This window comes from Carettochelys insculpta, chromosome 8, assembly GCF_033958435.1.
Source record: "Carettochelys insculpta isolate YL-2023 chromosome 8, ASM3395843v1, whole genome shotgun sequence".
Taxonomy (NCBI): Eukaryota; Metazoa; Chordata; order Testudines; family Carettochelyidae; genus Carettochelys; species Carettochelys insculpta.
In genome coordinates, this window is record NC_134144.1 from 39,600,595 (window position 1) to 39,621,722 (window position 21,128).

General features: G+C 42.5%; 1 protein-coding gene across 12 annotated transcripts in view; it reads left to right on the forward strand.

Annotated features, from left to right (window-relative positions):
• Window positions 1–21,128, forward strand: part of LOC142016852 (sodium channel protein type 1 subunit alpha) — a 120,588-nt gene that overhangs the window by 42,889 nt on the left and 56,571 nt on the right. For all 12 annotated transcript variants that reach the window (XM_075001242.1, XM_075001241.1, XM_075001245.1 and 9 more), the window contains 5 exons: window positions 2,214–2,387; window positions 2,975–3,331; window positions 4,204–4,686; window positions 7,617–7,734; window positions 17,359–17,513. In XM_075001242.1, the coding sequence (XP_074857343.1) occupies window positions 2,214–2,387; window positions 2,975–3,331; window positions 4,204–4,686; window positions 7,617–7,734; window positions 17,359–17,513 (1,287 nt within the window). The remainder of the gene's footprint in view (window positions 1–2,213; window positions 2,388–2,974; window positions 3,332–4,203; window positions 4,687–7,616; window positions 7,735–17,358; window positions 17,514–21,128) is intronic.

A 21,128-nucleotide genomic window follows, 5' to 3' on the forward strand; every position in this document is an offset into this window, starting at 1 on the left:
GTCACACTTGCAATTATGTCTAAGGCACTTTTAGCACAGGTGCTGACTTTTATTTTTCCCTGGGACGCTCCACCCCCATTCCACCCTGATGTTCTGCTTCCAAGTAGCTTTTCCCCTACGTCTCACTCTGCCTTTTCCTCTGTGGCCACACCCTTTCTCCTCTTCTTCCTGTCCCCACTCTAGTTCCTCTCCTGACACCCTGCCCTTGGTCTGCCTTGGCTGATCTGAGGGTCGTTAGACAAAGTGTTTCACATAATGTGAACCACTTTACTGTGTTTTCTTCCTAGGTGATTCTTTTTTTGGCTTAAACAGAGATGGATAGCTTTTCTAATTGTTGGGAGGAAGACTGACTCAGTAGATACATAAAATGGATATGTGTTGAATAATTAATATCCCTTATAAAATCAAAATTGCAAATGAAGTTAGTGTCTAAATTACCTACAACATTAAATACCACCATACTCCTGTCCATGATCCAATGTGCACTGAAATCATAGAGAAGACTCCGAACCAGATTCCTGTCTGGTGTAATTATCTTCATAGATCTTGTGAAATTAGGTCATATATATGTTTATAGCATCATTAGACTACAGCCTGAACCTCTCTAATCTGGAACTCTCTCTGGCAAACTCTGCAATCCGGTATGATTTTAATGCATGATGACCACTTAACATGGGTGTGGCCAATTTTCCCATGGTCTCATAAAGTTTGTTTTCAGCCACCATTCCTGTCTCTAAGTGCTCTGTGCTGTTATTTAGCTGTAATTTACCCCCAAATGACGTCTAAGAGCCTAGTAACCAGTGGAAGTATTGGTAACATGCTAAAAAATATTGACCTCCCAACATCCGGCAAATTCTCTTGTCTGGCACTGGTCAGGTCTGAAGGGTGCTGGAGAAGAGAGGCTCAACCTGTTGTACTCTAGGGAGGGACGCATACAATTTTTTGGAAAATCTTCTGTTGCATTTTGTAAAAACATAATTTGGGACATAGTTTGTGCTGTGGGTAGGAGTGTTGGGGGCAGGGGAAGCTTGACATTCTAAGGCTACCCCTTCACTTCAGTGATCTTTCGAAAGATGGTTTCCGGAAGGTCTTCTTTCAAAAGAGCGCATCCACACACAAAAAAGTGATTGAAAGATTGATCCACACTTTTGATAGCATCTACCCAGCCCCTGCTCTTTTGAAAGAACAAACTAGGAAGTGAAAAATCCAGTGCCATGAGGAGTGCTCTTTCAAAAAAAGCTCACAGAGCATCTGCACATGCTTTCTTTTTCAAAACAAGCTTTCAAAAGGAGGCACACTTCCTGATCTGGGAGTGGAAGAGGGCTTCCAGAAGAGCTTCATTCTTTCAGTTTCGGATAGAAAGAGGCATTTTGTGTGTGGATACTCTGTGTGTTCTTTTGAAAAAGGACCTGGTTTTCCAAAAGAACTTGCTAGTGTAGACATGGCTTAATAGAGTTAGGGTGACTATATTTTCCCTAAGGGAAAATGGGATGCTGTGTGGGACTGGTCCGAGGCCTCACTCCAACCCCCAGATGCAGGGCTGGTCCCAGGACCCTGTACTGCCCACTCATATGTGGCTGGCCCAGCCTGAGGCACTCTCCTAGGCTCTTCTTGCTGCACAGGATGATGTTGCCACTCTCCCCTTCCTGCTGTTCCTTCATGCCCTGCTATGAGTTATACCCCACTTTATTTTGGCAAAACTGGGCATTTATCACATTTACTATTACCAGCTGAGGACCAGCTGGCAAAAACAGATGTGACAAATGTCTGGTTTTGCCAAAAAGGGAGGACAGCCAGGATGGATGGCTTTAAAATAGGGATTGTCTCAGCCAAAAGAGAGCATATGGTCACCCTAAATAGAATTAAAATTGTATTATAAACCAGCAGCTTAAGTAAAATTAAATCAAGTGAAAAGAAGAGTCAATGATGTGGGATGAAGTTTCTCTGGCAAGCTGTGTATAAGAGGTCACTATGATCATTCTTTTAAATGCAACACATTTTAAACACTTTTAAAGTTTAACATTTAAAGTAATAAATAAAGTAGCTAGGCCTTCCTTTGGTTATTTTAGGTATTTGAATTTAAGGATTTTGTGCATAACCATTCTAAATTACATTCATTGAATATACATAGCTTGAATGTAAAAATATGCACAAATACTGTATGTGTAATATTAAATTTTCCAACAGAATAATGAATTGCCTTTTGAATTTAGGTCTTCACTGGGATCTTCACAGCAGAAATGTTTCTCAAGATAATTGCTATGGATCCTTATTATTATTTCCAAGAAGGCTGGAATATTTTTGATGGTTTTATTGTAACACTTAGTTTGGTTGAGCTTGGTCTTGCAAATGTGGAAGGACTATCAGTTCTCCGATCATTCAGATTGGTAAATATATTAATAAACCAAAATGTTATTGCAAGTTACAGTTGTAGGCTTTTTTTTGCAATAAGAATATTTTAATCCAACTTCTGTGTCTTAAAAAGATACCTTAAAGTCATTATGACCATAATCCAAAAATGCAATCCACTTATATGTACCCTTGTGCCACACAATATCCTATGTCCTTAATGGGGACTTTGCAGGAATCCACAATGTAGGAGTGGGATCTACTTCCAAATTTTTATTGCAAATATTTGACTTATTCCATGGTAAAGAAACAAATGGATTTACTGAATATCTTTATTGTGCTCCTACTAATATTGTCAGATCTCTCATTTCTGGATCTCACAGGTAAGTAGGTAGCCTTGAGGTTCTGTAGCGTCTGAGGGTAATACTTAAGTCTAGAGTATAAATTGTGTCTCTGGGGTTTTACATCCTTGATTCAAAACTGTGCTCTTGGGGTACCAAGCTGTAAAATCTGCAGCATTTTCATCATTGGTAACAATAATTTTTTCATAAACTAATTTTGTAAAACATTGTTGTGTCTCTGTTAAAAGTGAGTATTAACAATGCTTTTTTGTTCTTTTTTTCAGCTACGAGTTTTCAAATTGGCAAAATCTTGGCCAACACTGAATATGCTGATAAAGATTATTGGTAACTCAGTGGGGGCTTTGGGAAATTTGACTTTGGTGTTGGCCATCATTGTCTTCATTTTTGCTGTGGTTGGCATGCAGCTGTTTGGCAAAAATTACAAGGAATGTGTCTGCAAAATTGCAAGTGACTGTGTACTTCCACGCTGGCACATGCAAGACTTCTTCCACTCTTTCTTAATTGTATTCCGGGTGCTGTGTGGAGAATGGATAGAGACTATGTGGGATTGCATGGAGGTTGCAGGCCAAGCTATGTGCCTTACCGTCTTCATGATGGTCATGGTGATTGGAAATCTAGTGGTACGTAATCAAAATGTTTCCGTGATTTATTCTGGGAAAAGATCCTCAGTTCTGCAATGAATGCAATGAGTATTCTGGCCCCATGTCAGTAATGCCCTTAAGTGTATGATTTCAGTTGAACTTCTTATAGTCTTAAAATTAAGTGTAAGTGCTTTGCTGGATTGGAAACAGAATACTCCACACCTTGCAGGAGCTAACTCGTGATATATAATTGTAGAGTGAGCTCCTAAAAGAAACAAAAATTAAAGAAGTAAGTATTTTAAATACAGTGTGTTTCAAATAATCTTCAGTTTGTATGTGTTTTTGTAAACTTATTTTTCATGTCTGTCTGGTCATATTAAACACATGGTATAATTTCTGCTCTATCTTTGGAGAAGTGAAACTTTTTAAATAGGATGATGGAGAAAATCAGCCTACTGTCTACATTTTTGAATAAAAAGTTTTGTGCCAATACCTGTAAATTTTTGGATTCAAAAGCATTTTCAAATACTTGAATGTTGTCTGACTACTTGTGATTGTTGAATAATACTCCCCTATGAATCACAGCAAATCACAATTAGTTATTTCATTTGTCATACTACTTGTGAGTCACTTTTTACTGTATGATTTGGCTGTCTTCAGATTACCGTGAATTACACACCTATTTCTATGCAAGTGCTTTAGTAAAAGACCTTTTATTAAATATGTAACTTTATATTCATTGTAAAAACACACTGCTTGGTTTGTTTGGGTGGGGGAGTTGTGGGTTCTTTATTTGTTTGTTTGAAACTTTGGTCCTTTAGACTTAGGCATCAGTTACCTTTAGAAAGTACTATAATAAGAAAATATTTCCACTAGATTAATCTAATAACTCTTTTTCTGTCCTGTTCCAGGTACTGAACTTATTTTTGGCCTTGCTTCTGAGCTCATTTAGTGCAGACAACCTTGCTGCCACAGATGATGATAATGAAATGAACAATCTCCAGATTGCTGTAGCAAGAATTGAGAAGGGAATAGATTATGTGAAAAGAAAAGTACGTGAATTCATCCAAAAATCCTTTATTAAAAAACAAAAAGCTTTAAATGAAATCAAACCACTTGAAGAACTAAACAAAAAGGACAGCTGCATTGCTAATCATCTAACAGTGGAAATAAATAAAGATCTTGATTGTCTCAAAGATGGCAATGGAACTACTAGTGGCATAGGCACAGGCAGCAGTGTGGAAAAATATATCATTGATGAAAGTGATTACATGTCATTCATAAACAACCCAAGCCTCACTGTGACAGTACCAATTGCTGTTGGGGAATCAGATTTTGAAAATTTAAATACAGAAGAGTTTAGCAGCGAGTCGGATCTGGAAGAAAGCAAAGAGGTATCTAAATAATTCTTTATATACTTATTTTTTAATATTGTGATAATGTTTCTGTGTTTCTTTCAGCATGAACTAGTCTGTTTATCATTCTGATGTGATTCTATACTCTAGGTGCTCAGATGCTACCACAATGAGCATGTTAAAAAACTTATTTTTAACACATCCCAAAATCATATTGGCCTTTTTTGAAGCTGCATCACACTGATGACCCATATTCAGACTGTGGTCCACTATAACCCCCATATTCTTTTCAGCAGCGCTATCACCTAGACAATTACATCCCATTTTGAAGCTGTGAATCTGACTTTTCCTTCCTAAGTGAAGTATTTTTAACTTGTCTTTAGTGAATTTCAACTTACTAAATTCAGACCAATTTTACAATTTGTCATGGTCTGTTTGAATTTTAAATGTCTTCCACAGAGTTTACAGTCTCTCCTAGCTTGGTGTCATCTGCAGAGGCATAGGAGCTAATTGTCCTGTGAGGTCCCTGCTTGATGTGTCCAATTCTGGAGATCATAATTTAGAGCAGAGTTCAACAAGTTGTAAGAGTCTAGAGGAGAGCAACAAAAATAAAACGCTTATAACCTTTGAGGAAAGACTGAGAAAACCGGGCACGTTTAGTCCTTCAGCCTGTTAAGGGCTGGAATAAAGAGGGAGTGTATCAGTTCTTCTTGTCCCCTGAAATAGGACAAAAGCAGTATGATTAACATGTAACACGTTTAGGTTAGATATTAAGAAAAACTTTATAAATATAAGGGCAGTCAAAGTACGGAATAGGCTTCCAAATTAAGTTGTGGAATCCTTTTCATTAGAAACTGTCCATCTTGTGCTTAAAAAAAAGACAGCTCTCATCATGGGATGAGTTAGGGTGGCCACCTTAGGTCCTGTGCTTTTGGGGGCACTGTGGAGGCCACCGTAGCCATCCTATGGATGGGGGACATGGCAGGATTACCTGGGGCAGAGAGCATGGTGGAGGTGTTGGCAGCAGGAAGGGGTCACCACCCCCAGACTTCCGCAGCAGCCTGGAGGGCACAGCAGAACAGAGCAGGCTGCTGCTTGCACCATGTGGTGAGTGCTGGGTGGGGGGAGTGGAAGTGACCCCTGCTACTGCCACCCACCACCCTGACCCAAGTAATCCCCAGCCTGGTTGATCAGGAAGGGAGTAAGGGGCATGGGAGGGGAAGGTGCATGGCGCGGGTGGGGTAGGCTGGGGTCCCATATGTGGGGCACCGCGGGCTGACCCTGGTTGGGGAGGGAGGGAGAGTGGCAGTGTGCACCTCACCCTTCCAGGGTTCAAATCATGGGTGTTCCCAGATCAGGAACACCCAGATTAGGGAGGTTCAAGTGCACTTCTTATGTGCCTGCACTGATTAGCAGTATAGCAACATGCACACAGGAGTGTGTTTGTGGATGTGCCATTAATTTTCTGAACTAAATCTTAATGGTGTCTATTGGAAATACTTTGCGTAGTAAGTTTACCACAACTCAGCTATCCACAAATATTCCTTTATGAGTAAAAAGCCACTTGATACTGCTTTCATCCAAAATACAAGCATGTAAACACTTAAACGCTATATTCTGGATCTAATACAATTATAAGCATTGATCTAATATAAAACCAGGCTTGGAAAATACCTTCCCATTATGGTGTTAATCCAGAAGGATAGGAACAACTCTAACAAAGAAACTCTAAAAACCTTGTTCTTTATGCATAACAACAAACTGGTACTTCAAAGGTCATTATAAATTTAATACGAACAACCCTTCTTTTTCATGAAGGCCAAGAATATAGATCTATATTTCTATAATGCTTTCCAGAAATAATAATAAATAACAATAATAATAAAAAAATGCCGAGAGTGTAGGGATGTAAGCGTGTGTTAATGCCCCTCGTTATCAGTCTCTAACAGTGGCCATGCCTCTTCGCTATGACAATCTGAACAGGGGAAAAATAGCTGTTTCTAGGGATCAAGCCCTGAGGCAGGGTAGAGCAGTGACCACTTCAGGGGCCCAAGGCCTTTGGCAGGGTGGGGCACTCAAGCAGGGTAGACCAGATAAGGGTTGAGGAGCCTAGCTGTCAGGCAATGATGGTCACCAAACACGCAGTCTAGCGGGCTCCAGCAAAGGGGCGAGTGCCCAGCAGGCTGGTCTTCTAGCCTACAGGGGGAGGGAATACTGCCACACTAGGGCTGGTGTGACAAATGGGGGGAGGCACAGGCCTGTCCAACTCCACCGTTTCCCAGTTCACGATCCTAATAGTGGCATAGTCATCTGCCACTGGGTCATTGGGGATCCCACCACAAGAGCCTGACTGTGTTTCTGGCAACACTACAGCTGCTTTCTATACTCCACCCTGGGTGTACCGGCTTCCAAGGGTCATTCTCCATCTCCTGGTGTACACTACAAGTAGCAGTCTCACAACTCCTCCGCAGCCATCATGTCTGACTGTACAGGTAGCTCAGCTCCTTCTTGGGACTGCAGAAGTCTTCTGTGCCCACAGTGGGACAAACGTGTCTTTCTCCCTTGGCAGTGGCTTCCACAACTGAGCTACAGGATCTATCTTTTATACTCCCTGTTTCTGACCTGCTCCTAAGCTTCTGGCATAGTGAATGTGGCATTCCCATTTCACCCAACAGGAGGCTGTCTGGCTGCCCCACGCTGTCCATCTCTGAGGACAGCCCTTTGCTGCATCTCGCTTTTTTAAAACTTTGTATTAAAAGAAAACATATAGCTAAAATGTGGCAGCTAAAATGAGAACAGATTTATCAATTACTTATCCAAACTGAGCACTAAAGCATTCAAAAATATGAGTAGACACATATTGTTAATTTTTATGTCTGTGAACGTTAATCTTTGCCTTAAATACACGGATTAAGCCTTTGTGGTGTTTTTTTTTCTGTTGTTGTTGTTTTTGTTTTTTTATTTAACAGAAGCTAAATTTGTCCAGCTCATCTGAAGGTAGCACAGTTGATATTGGACATCCTGAAGAAGAGCAACATGAAGCTGAACCTGAAGAAGCCATTGAGCCAGAGGCCTGTTTTACAGAAGGTGAGTAAAGCAAAATGTAATCCTTACTGTTAAAAATAGAGAGTAAAATGAAATACAGGTTGAGATGCCCATGTCCGGCATGCTCTCGTCCAGCAACATCCCTCATCCAGCAGGAGAACGGATGTTGCCACAGGAGAGAGCACCTGAACCAGAGAGCTCCAGCTGTGCCTGGTACAGCAGAGCCCTGCTGGTGGCAGGGAGCTCCTCTGGCAGTCTGCTCTGGGGAGTCCCCGTTCAGGGAGCCCCACTACTGGGAGCCTGGCTGGGGTTGGAGAACCCCGATGTGGGGAGCCCAGTCCCAGTCGGGAGCTCTGCCAGGGGCTCTGCAGCTGCAGGGACCCTGACTGGGCAGGGGAGCCCTCCAGCACTGCAGCATGAACCTCCACAGCCCTGCTGCTGGGAGCCAGCTAAGGCGCAGAGCCCCAGCAGCCCCACAGCCTCAGGGGCCCCATACAGGGAACCCTGGCAGCCCGGTGGCGGGAAGCTGGCTGGGGCACGGAGCCCTGCTGGCAACCCCACAGCTGTGGCACCCCAGGGCCGGGGGATCCGTTTGGTCACTGGGCCCCACCAGCAACCCTGCATTCGTGCGGACCCCGATATGGGGAGCCCGGCAATCCAGTGGGGTAGCCCGGCAACCCAGTGGGGTAGCCCTGCAGGAGTGGGGCACACACTCTAGGCAGCTGACCTGACCTCCCCTCCTCTGGCAAATCTGGTCATTCAGGATCGTTCAGGTCGCAAGGATGCCAGATGAGGGAGGTAGAACCCATACTTACTTAAATGAAATATTTACTTATAAAGTAAAATGAACTGGGTGGAACCTCCAGTATGCATGGTGTGACATATTTACTATTTTGCCAGAATTCAGCACTAAATAATCATGTATTTTAGCAATGGTATATTCAGGACATAGTACATACTGAAGATAATTATAATCTGCCTATTGCTATGGTAGCTTTATAGTGATTTTCAGGTAGCAAAGAATTTGTGGAAATTATATCATATAAGCAAATTACCATTATTCCCAAAATCAGAAGAAATCTGTTTATTTTTACTCAGTGTTCTGCATTTTCACCAACTGGTATAGCATTTAAAAATTGAAAACTGTCCTAATTAGGCTTTAAAAACATTTAGCACTTATTTAGCACAAAGCTAGCTCTCAAAGAGAATTACTAAGGTTTGTCTGTATTAGCACTTTCGTTGGTAAAAAATCACACCTTAAACATCAAAAGTTTCACCAACAAAACTGCTGGTGTGTCAGCAGGATACGCTCTCTTGTCGGTACAACAATCAACATTTGTTGAGAGTGGTTTTACTATATTGGAAGGAGAATGCTCTCCCACTGGCCAAGAGTGGCTACACAGGAGACCTTACAATGATGCAGCTGCAGTGATTTACTTGTGCCACTGTAAGGTCCATAAAACAGACATACCCTTAGTATCACTGTAATTGCTACTGAGTCTGAGTCACTGGTAAATAAAACTCCACAAAAATCTGACTTCATTTAAATGCTGGCTCATGAATGGACTCTGTTCAATACTTTCTGGTTCGTCCCCTTGTGTGATTACTGAATAAAAAAGAATACTCGCTGAAGGCAATGCAATTCCTTTGCAGTCAGTCGAGTTGTACCTGACTGTGTCATCCGTGCATTTGGCCCGTCTCGAGCTGCTGCTCATCTGTTGGCATGCATGTACAGCACGGCCCTTGTCAGTTCCTTTTCAACCATCCCAGGCTGAAGACAGACTTCAGAACAGCTCTACTTCTGACTGAAAAAAAAAAATAAAAAGAGAACCAAAAACAGTAAGCAAGGAGGTTCTCTGTGCCTTAAATATTGAGTCTGTTCTGGTCCGGCTATGGTCTGAAGAAGTGGGTCTGTCCCACGAAAGCTCACCTAATAAACTATTTTGCTAGTCTTTAAAGTGCTAATTGACTGCTTTTTGTTTTGATAGTGAATAGACTAATGCGGCTTCCTCTCTGTTACTATTGAAAAAAATAGAAATTCATCATTAGCTTTAATCTTTTACCTCATATTTTTAATAGTTCTACCTTTTTAATGCTAACTATGGGGAAAACAAGGCAGCAGTTGGTGCAGCGCTGTGGTGGCAGCTTTTTTCCTTTTCAACATGCCAGGTTCCCCCAGAGTAAGGAGGTGTGCTCCATGAAGAGACTCGATGCCCATCTCCGGTGGGCATGCCTGTTGTGTAAAGTGCCTTGGAGTCTCACCCAGTGAATAAGCGCCCTCATTGCCTGAACATGTTGGCAGGGCAAGAAAAGATTGTGAAGCGTGGCTCAAGGGTGTATTCTGGGAAAAGTCTCTGCTAACAAGGGACAAACCAGAGGAGATGTGGGTGCTTCAGAAACCCTCTGATAGGGCAGCTTTATCACCCCACAGAGGCTCTCAAGCCACAAGGGCTTTACCGGCACACTGTCCATTAGTACTGTCCAGAGCCTTGCATTCTCTGGTGCCATCAGTATCTGGTGCTGCAAGGAAATGCAGGTCCACCTCAGCCAGAAGAACTGAGGCAGAGACCACATGGGCCATGTCAGTTGGCACTATTGAGGCATCAGGTTTGGAAAGGCTACGTATGCTTCCACAGGCAGCACCTACCAGCTTTACATCTGTGCCAGAACAGCCAGCACCACGACACTGAAAAGTGCTATGTAAGATGTGGCACCTACAGAAATCTCCCCAGCCTGACACAGCAGCAGTAGCTGTTTGCTGTGCTCCACAGCACAGGGGCACATTAACATCCCCTAGCCTGCTTATCTTTATCAGGCTAGAGTCTTTTGTTTGCCTGAAGGGGCCAGCGGGAGGCCAGGGGGCGGGGTTCACTGAGCACATGAGTGTTCTTGAGTGATCCCCATTTTGTCTCAGTATTTACGCAGCATAGCCGTTATTTCACCTCAGTGCTTTATTGCTTCTATGTTTCTGTGCATCCCATCTACATTATTCATATAGCTATGTTAGATAAAGCAGCTGCTGCTACTCCAGCTGCAACCCCTGCATCCTCTAAATCACCTAAGGGAGTTAATGCAGATGCTAACAGGGAACTCCCCTCACCGAAGAGAAGGTGATGCCATGATACAAAACTGACTCTGTTCCCCTGTTCCCCTTGGCAAGAGCATGTTGGGGCTGCTGTCTCCTACTGTGCCCCGAGGGTCACAAGACCTGGCCGTAAGACCCAAACAAGTGGGTAAGCCTAACCCAAATGCAGCCCAAAAATCTAAATCTGTGGCTTCACCAGCACAGACACTGCACTCCACCATTGGCAAAAATAGCAAGTTGAACAGAGCCCCATGCTTGACCCCGTCAGTGTTTGTCCTTTTCCCACTGGATGATGAAGTAAGTGTCCGCAGCCACAGTTACTGCCTGCTGCTTGTGCCTCACTCAGATACTTTTACCTTCTGGGACCATTTAAGGACAACCACAGTACCTTCCGCTTTGTTTTTGGTACTGGTGCCTCTCCATCAATGGTCAGGCTGCATCAGTCAAATATGACTGCCCCTCACCCTCCCTGTACAGTGAGAAGAAAGCGGTGTCTCTGTCAAATGTTGTCTTGCCTAGGCGTCCCTCCCCAGCAAAGGGACACAACAACCATGATCAGTGATGCCTCAGTAGCTCCCTGGTCAGTGGCACCCACCTGTTATGTCCATGCCTCTTGCCTGGCCCTACTGGGATCCTTGGGTACCTCTCAGAACACAGCAGCAGCAACAACGTCAACATGCTGCTCAGCCCTTTTCGAGCCCTGGATGTGTCTGAAGATCAAACTCAGTCAGATCAGTTCCTCAGTGACCCCTATGATTCATCATACACTTGATTGCAGCTCTCTTCCTCTGAGGATATGACAATGCCATTGCCTCCCTCTACAGGTGATAACCAAATTGTTCTAGTAGCTTTTTAAAAGGGTGGCTGACATGCTAGAGATTCCATTAACATCATAGCCTGGTACCTAACATAAACTCACAAGCATACTCCATGCCATGCTCTCAGTAAAACTGCTGTTGCCCTCCTGGATCTGGCTAGACACATGTGGCTAACACCAGCCACCATTTTGCCCCCGGGCAGTAAGGCAGACAGAAAATATGTCACCTCACAGAGTGCATAGTTCCTCTTTTCACACACCCCTACTAATTGGTTCATTGTTGCTGCTGCTGCCAACCAGAGGGATAAACAAGCAGATTTTAACTAAATCCACCCTTCCTGATAAGGATGGAAGCAACTTGATAGGATGGGTAGAAAGGCCTTCTCCTTTGCTTTCCTCCAGCTACATACATCGAATTATACAGCGTTACCAGCAAAATATACACACAATGTATTTGAACAAATGTCTACCTTAATTGAATAAATTCCAGATCATAAAAAGAGAGCAATCTACAGCCAATACTAATGAGGCCTCATTCATAGCGAGGACAGCCCTACATAGGGTGACCAAATTTCCCTGTCTCATATGTGGTGGGGTAGAGCGGCTCCTCCCTGCTCCACCAAGCCCCAGGGAGCTGGGAGGGAGGCAGCAGCTGCCAGCCCTCCCTGAGGTCCCTTCCCGGAAGCCCCAGGGAAGCAGCAGGGATGTGGCAGCCGCCAATGCTCCCCAGCTTCCCTGAGGCTCAGGGAAGTGACTCCCACCAGCAGATGTGCCTGCAAAGCTGCTGGCGGAAAAGGTAAAGATGGAGAGGGACCAAATACAGGACAATTAGTTCCTTTTAAAAAATAAGTTAGGGATACCTTTTTGGCATCCCTAATACAGGATGGATGGTCATGTTACAGGCCTCCCTCGAGTCTGCTGACACCGCCACACGTTCCGTAGCAGTGGAAGTGGTTATGAGGAGAGCCTCATGGCTATAAGTTTCTGGTTTCCCAAAGATGGATCAGACAATGTGGAAGACCTCCCCTTCAAAGGTCCAAACTCTTGCAGAGTCCACAGATACTTTCTTGTACTCCCTGAAAAACTCCACAGCCACCCTTCACACACTGGCAATTCAGCTCCCTGTGCAAAATGGAAATAAAATGAGAATCTATACATACACAATAAAACAGCTATTTCACTTCAAGCATTTCACTCGTTAATTGATGTGTTTTTTCTATGCATCCCGCTTATATCATATATACAGTGATGTTAAATAACACAGCTGCTGCTGTTCCAACTGCGAGCTTTGCAACCTCTAAACAATCTAAGAATGTAAATGGTAACAGAGAGTCCCCCTCACTCAACAGAGGCGATCCCACAACTCCAAGCCTGTTCTGTTCCCTGTGAGGGCTCCAGACAAGAGCTTGCTGGGGCTGCTATCACCTAACACACCCCAGAGGTCACAAGACCTGGCTTCAATGTTCAAACAGCTGGGCAAGCCTAAGAGTAATGTGGCTCAAAAATCTAGAACTGTCGCATTGCTGGCACAAACACTGTGCCCTGCTATTGGCAAATTAGGGGGTCTAACAAAGGCCTGCACTTGACCCCATCAGCATGTGTGCCTACCCTGCTGTATAGCAAGGTACCACAACTTGCTGGCGACTCTTGTTCTTCAGGACATGCATTTCCATACGGCCATCCAGCCAGCATACAGGAAGTATCTCAGATTTATGGTGGGGCAACAACACTTCCAGTACATGGTACTTCCCTTCGGCCTGTCCACTGCACAGAGGGTATTCTCCAAGGCATTGGCGTAGTGGCAGCTCATCTGTATAAGCCCGAAGTATGCGTCTCCTCCTATCAAGATGACTGCCTGATCAGAGGGGACTCTCGGCAAACCACACAAACAGCAGCTTGTAAACAAGTAGAATAAAGGTAGCAAGAAAAGTAAAACTTTCCTAGATACAGTCACCAGGCCGCTCATTGAGCCACTAGCCACTACACTACCACAGTACCTGTCTGTGAGGGTGGCTTTCACAGCGGCAGTAACATTAGCAACAACGGTAGAAGAAATTGCGACCCTCACGGCGGACCCTCCTTCCACTGCTTTCACCAGAGACAAAGTGATACACAGGCCTCATCCAAAATTTTTCCTGATTGTCATGTAAACGAACCCATCTACTTACCTGCTTATCCTAACCCTAACTTTATGCCTATTCCAAGGAGGCTGTATTACTCACCCTTGATTCAAGGCAGGCAGTTGTGTTCTACCATGAAAGAACTAGAGCAACCAGAAAATCGGACGGACTCTTTGTGGTGTGGTTTGGGCCTCATGCAGGAACAGCTGTTTTGGCTTAATGCCTATCCAAGTGAATTGCAGTTTCCATATGTCCTGCATACCAACTCAGAGGTAAACAGCCACCACAGAATACCAAGGCCCACAAGGGCAATGGCTGCCATGATGGCCTGCCTGAATAATGTGCCCTCAGTTGACATCTGTACAGTGGCCATGTGGCTGTCACACCATACGTTTGCACAGCTTTACGCTTGGCAGATGTGGTCCTGCCTCCATCCACATAAAAGACACCTCCACCAAATAGGTACTGCTATGGAGTCCCCTGAGTGGAGCACCCGCAGGGAGCACTCAAAGGAGGAAAAAGTAGTTACTTGCTTTGTGCAGTAACAATGGTTCTCCGAGATGTGTCCCTGTGGGTGCTCCACTACTCTCCCCCCCCCCCCCCCCGCCGTCCTCCCCTCTGCTTGGAGTGTACAGGAACTTCAGGTAGAAAAGGAGCAGAGAGAGGCTGCACCATGTGCACACTCCAACACACTGGCAGCAGCTTGAGCTACTGAGTGTGCAGGTGTGGGTGGGGGAAGGTGTCACTGTTGTGAAAAGCGTTCCGATCTGTGACGCTGGGATGCTTGGAGACATGCCGTAACTGCACGAGGTGAGTAACGTCTCCTTGCTGAGCTGTGTTCTTGTGGTTTACCCACTAGCAGTATTCCTTGCCACTTTTTAATAAAACTGCTAATCTTTATCAAAACTGATTAAAATAATTAAAATAGTTTTATAGACAGTACAGTCACATTTCATGCGTATACTTAATCTTAGGTGCATAATCGTAAGGCATTTTACATTTTACATTTTGATGATATTTGTACTCATGAGCTCTTCTATAATAAAAACTAATGCTTACAAAGATATTTTAGTTGCTGTTCATCATATATGACAGACGTAGCCATTTATGTAAAATGCCTGCAAATCACACCTTTTTTCCTCAAGTATTTTGCAGCATTCCTCTCAGATCAAGTAATATACAAGAGGGAAAAACCAAAAACAAATCAGATTTGATCACAATACACTGTAGGAGGTTAATTGTAGCAGAAAAGGACTTTTTCAAAGCTGATAAATAGGTTCCCTGTGAAATATACTTGTCTAAGAACGTAAATATAACTAGAAGAGTTGTTAATACATTTTAAACACTTGATTCAACTTACAAATGTTTGAGTGAATTTAATGTTTGTGAAAATGAGGGACTAACAGGTCTACTTAAGCCAGAAGAGACAGCTGATATGCAAGATTTAGTGACATAGATCTTTCTGTGTACTTCATTCATAACTTGCAGCAACCTGCTTTTTCCATTCGTCTCTCTTTGGGAAAGGCATAGCAATAATATCAAATTAAACAGCAGTGTTGTTACATTTACAAATATAGTGAAGCTGCCAAATAATCCTTGAATAAAAAAAAATTATGCAGATATTCCTGGAAGTTTGTAAGTTTCCATTTTTCTAACAACTTGCTGATCTTATGGTTATTTGTCCTAATTAGGGGGCCAACCTTCTATCCTTATGTACACTGTAATACAGGTTGCACTTCTCAAATCTGGTACTCTCTCATCTGGCAACATCTGTGGTCAGGCACAACCACAGATATTCCAGGACAAGAGAGTACTGAGCTTCAGCTGTGTCAGGTGCAGGAACCCTGTCTGCCCTGCTGGGAGCAGAGCTTTCCCCCCCCCCCCCCCCCCGGCATGTGGCCGGGAGCCAGAGACCCTGCCTGCCTCCTGAAGCATGTGGCTTGATTCCATTGTCCCCTGACTGCTCCACGGGGGCAGGAAACAGAGCTGAAGCAGCGGGGGCAGGTGTTGGAGCCCTGTGTCATCCTTGGGAGCCTGGGCTGTGGCAGGGGTTCTGGGGGAGAGAGGCTGGAGACAGGAGTTGCAGCAGCCCAAGAGCACAGGGCTATCTGGAGTAAGAAGCCATGAACTTCCCTGAGTCCAGCAAATTCTGCTGTTCAGGACTTGCCAGGTCCTGACCATGCAAGAAAAGGGAGGTGTAACCTGTAGTACCTTACTGGGGTTTGTAATATTGATTTCAGTGAAACTTCTCATCTAGTAATGTATCTCTTAGGGCCAAATTGTGCCATCTTAATCAAGCTAACTTGGTAATTTTTAATCATATTGCACATTGATTTATGGCATTTGTGATACATTTCTGAATTTTGTTTATGAATTTGTAATCAAGAATTTATTTTAAAGTTACGTCAAAGAGGAGATAAACTTCCATCCTCCCTAAACTCCATTTGAAGGAATAGGAATTAATTATTTGCATCATTTGCAATCAAATATACCACAACAATACAGTTATTATCTAATATAAGAGCAAAAACTGTTCATGGATTTTTTTTTAAAAACGTAAAAAAATCAGTTCTTGAATTCAGTTATGGAATGTGGTAGATGTGTGGCAGAGTGACTATCAGTAGACTTTTTTGCTACAAACCTTTACTTACAATCTCTCACAGTAGAACTACAGAAACCATGGTCTTGATCTGCAGACCAGAGATTGAAAGCTGTTATGGCCCTGGTGCAGGAAAGTGTCATTTCCTTCATTACAAAATCTCTAAAATTAGTCTTTTTTGCTTTCAGTTGACACCACTAAAGCCTTGTCTATTCCACGCTATGTTACTTCAACAAACCAAACTTTCTCTTTGTTTTTTTTAATCCAGTTCAGACTTCTCATCCTCATCTTCAAGGCACTGAACAAATCTGTCCGTGCCTACATCTTTGTGTTCGCTTCCTCCTAATCTTCTCCCACTATGTAAAGGTCTCTTACAGCATCATATGAAAGTACCATTTTTGTCTTTCTTCTACTTTCAGTTCTTTAACTTCTTCCATGCCATCTCATGTCCCTGGAACTTCATCCCTACTTGTAAGCTGCTCATCCACCTTCTTTTCTTTCAGTCCTTCCTTAAAATGAACTTCTTCCAGTACCTTATCAGCATTAATTCACCAGACCACATTGTGAGCAATTCAGGGTATGGCTCATGTTTTACATTTGTTCCTGATTCTCACTGGAATATGTAGGTGCCACTGGACTGTAAACAATGAATTGCAAATAACTTATGTCCACATGTAAGTGCATTTAAACATATAAACCTGCTTGAAGTTTGTATATATGTACCAACTGAATTTAATTTGGCTTCTTTGTGGGACCGAATATGTCTTAATCTGTTGGTATAGTATTGAGCACATAGTTGGCTCACAGCAAGTTATAAATACTTCCCCATTCTTTCATTTGATTTTAAATGCCAGTAGTCTTATAAACTTTATTTGATTTTACTGTTTGAAAAATGAACTTTGAAAGTGTTCAGAGTTCAGCTTCTAGCGTCATGAAAATAATGAAAATATACTGGCCGTACTGCTATTCAAATAAGTAATCAGAAGTGATTTCCTTAAGTATCACTTATCTGTTTTGTCTTATGAAAATGTATGTTGTTTTACAGGCTGTGTACGAAGATTTAAGTGCTGTCAAGTCAGCGTAGAAGAGGGGAGAGGAAAACAATGGTGGAATCTTAGGAAAACCTGTTTCAAGATAGTTGAACACAACTGGTTTGAGACTTTCATTGTCTTTATGATTCTCCTTAGTAGTGGTGCTCTGGTGAGTAAATATGAAATAAGTATAATATTATTATAAGAAAATATTTTAAAATGTGTTTTATCAAGCAGATTTTAGCATATGTTCCCCTGCAGATAAAACAACAAGTGTGTTATGAGGGAAGGCTGAATGATGGTCACTCTGTTAATGCTCTGATAATAAAAAGAAAAAGGCGAAAGAATTTCTCTTTCTGTAGCATAGACACATAGGCGTGATAATCATTTGGTGTTTAGAGTAGGGCAGGGGTCTGCAACCAAAATACTGAGAAGTGCCATTTTTTCAAATTCAGTTACAAAATCAATACTTCAAGAGACACAATGCATGTGAACACGAGACTGTCCTTAATAAAAAACGTCAAACCATACTTTTTGTAACCCCTATTTTAAGAACAGCACCCACACAATGATTTGTACCAATTAGAAAATTTGTTACTTTCACCCCTGCATTGGAGAGGAAATGAGGACAAGGAAATGCTGCGCCTGGGCATAGGCTCTTAAGGAGGAAGGAGCAATGTTCTCACTAACATTCCATGCCTCCCTCATTCCCAGGCTCTACCTGCCTTGGCCCACAAGCCTACCCTCCATCTCCAGGCTTTAGCAGCCTCAGCCCCCCAAAATTGCTCCCCTATCTCCAAGCTTTACCCCCCAACCTGCAAACTCACCCCTCAGCCCCAAACCTGCCTCAGCCGATGATTTACCTGCCTCAGCCAACCAGCTCCTAAAGCTGTGCACACTGCCGCTGCTCCTCTGTGGCCACCACCTCCTTCTCAGCAGGTCTGTGTAGTTCCAGCAGGGGCAGACTTGGCAAGTGGTGGACAAAGGACCTCAAAAATTTACTTGAGTGAAAGTACAGTTAATTTTTTAAAAGTATTTAAATAAAAGTGAAATTATCCTCCTGGAAAACTACTTGGGTAAAAGTACAAAGGTATCGCATTGTGATAGTACTCAAGTACCCAGAAGTAAAAAGTAGCCATTCTATAGGAGTCTTTGGTTAACCACCTGAGTTATCATAGGGCTCCATTATTTTTCATATATACCCCCCATAATTTGCATTTATATAATGTATATATTGTGTGTGTGTGTGTGTGTGTGTGTGTGTATATATATATATATATATATATATATATCACGTGCACATATATACACACACACATATTACATATTTTTATTTCAAATCTGGAATTTAAATGTAATTGTAGCCTTCATTTATAAAGTTAAAGAGTGACCACATTAAATACAGGAGTCAAATTACAGAAATGTATTATTTTGTCCACATTCACAAGTTTGCACTTTAGCATTTTAGCCTTGTAATGGTTAATTACAAAAATACTTGTTCAGCCTAAGAAGCAGCTGATTTTCAAAATTATCAGAGTCAAGCCTGAGGTAAAATTGTGACATGGGCAAACAAATATTTTTCTGCTGATGTGACATGCAGAAGGCTGCTGCTGTTTTTGAATGGTATTAAATTGTGAAATGAAACAGGGTAAAAAAAAACTGAGGGAATCACTTGCCCTTTAGTGGATTCTTCCTCCGCTGTTTGAGCTGCTATGAAGAAACACTGGCAGCTCCCTTGCTGCAATAGCGCTTGCCCCTTAGGGCTGGCCTGCAGCTCATGGCAAGCACCATGGTATTAGATGGGGGCTGTATCTTGCTCATGGCTTTCCTGCAGTCCTCTGACCACTCCTGATTCACCAGTGGTGCCATTTCAGGTTGTGGTGGGGCTGGGGAAGGTAACGTTAACTGTCATTCCAGAGGATACACAGACACCTGAAATATCGGGGGTTCCAAATAACTTAGAAATTAGCTGATTTGACAGTACACAGCGATCCTGAAATATTTCCATCAGGAATAATTAAATTCTCATAGATAGGGAAAGCAATAAATAAGTGGCTTGAGAACTTGTTAGAGTTAAAATTCAATTATATAAACTTCTGAACTGGGCTTGTTACAAATGGATGAGTGAATGAATAGTTAACAAATCATGTCTGGTATTAGGATATTTATTTTGTGTATATTGACATGTGATACAGTGGGTTTTGCTGTTTTGTTGTAGTTATATTGGGTGCCTGCATGAAAGCCACAAGGTGAGCGAAATAATATCTTTAATTGGACCAAATATGGTTGGTGAGAGGGACAACGTTTGGAACTCCTCAGAGCTCTTTTCCATGTCTGTGAAGCTCAAAAAACGTAGTGTCTCACCATCAAAGCTGTTTCAAAATAAAAAATAATATTACCACACCCATCTTGTTGCTCTGTTTTAACAGCTTTAATGCTGAACTCTTTGTGTAAAAAAACAGATTGACAGGGCCAGACAAATCCACAGCAACCAGCTATCTTAGATAGGCCCAACAAACTCAACAACAGAACACCACTTGTATCTATAGCCTTCAACTCAAACCCCTCCAGCACATTATCAGCAATCTTCAACCTAGGCTGAAACATGATGCTGCACTCTCAGAGGCTCTGCAGTGGCCCATGGTCTCTCCTACAGACAACTACCTAATCTCAGGAAAATTCTCACTAGTAACCACATGCTATATCACAGGAATACTAATCCTGGAACTTTTCCCTGCAGCAAACCCTGTTGCCAACTCTGTCTACATATTTATTCTGGAAACACCATCACTGGACCTAACCATGTTAGTTACATGATAAGGGAGTCATATTCCTGTACCTCCGTTAATGTTATATATACCATCATGTGCCAGCAATGCCCCTCTGCTATGTATATTGGACAACCTGGACAATCACTTCACCAGAGAATGCCAAATTAGACATTAGGAATCTGAATGCACATAAACTTGTCAGTGAGCATTTCAGTAGAGCAAGTCATAGTATTAAAGACCTGAAAATCTGCATCCAAAAACACAGAGCCCCAGATTACAAAGGGAGACATCTGAACTGGAGTTTATTTTCAAGTTCACTACTTTGTAGCTTGGTGTTAATAGAGATAGCAATTACCTTGCACGTTACAAAGCTTCCCCATCTTTAGTATTTGTAGTGATCTCAGGGAAGTCACTTAATTCGGTAGACACTTGCAGTAAGTAATTTTATTCCCCCTCTTCCCCACCCTTCTGTCCTATGCAGCTGATTTGTCAGTTTTGATTTCATTTTTTTCTCTCTCTCTTTTATATTTTTATCGTGCCACTTTACTATCATCAGAATTTCCAGATCTGAAAAAGTGAGCCTGTCCCTCAAAAGCTTATCACCTAATAAATTTTTATTAGTCTTTAAAGTGCCACATGACTGCTTTTTTGTTTCATCTCTACTTAATCTGTCATTAAAAATTATCAGACTGCCCTCCATAATTTCCCACAACTTTGAAAATTATAAAAAGACAAAAAGCTTAAAACATATTACACAAAGTTACAAAAAATAAAAAGTGTACTCCACCAAGCCTTTTTATAAGTCAGAACAGTAGGGGTGAAACATTGCAGAGGGGATGCAGGGAATGGGGCAGAGCCTATATTCCCACTGAGTTTGTGCCTCTTTGAAACTGCAAGTCACAACAGTCACACCTTATCTTCAGATTCTCACAATAGGAACCCCAGTGACTTCCAGAGCGTGAAGAAGGTTTGCAGGTTAAGATGGGAGCAAAGCAAAATTCCTTAGTCTTAAC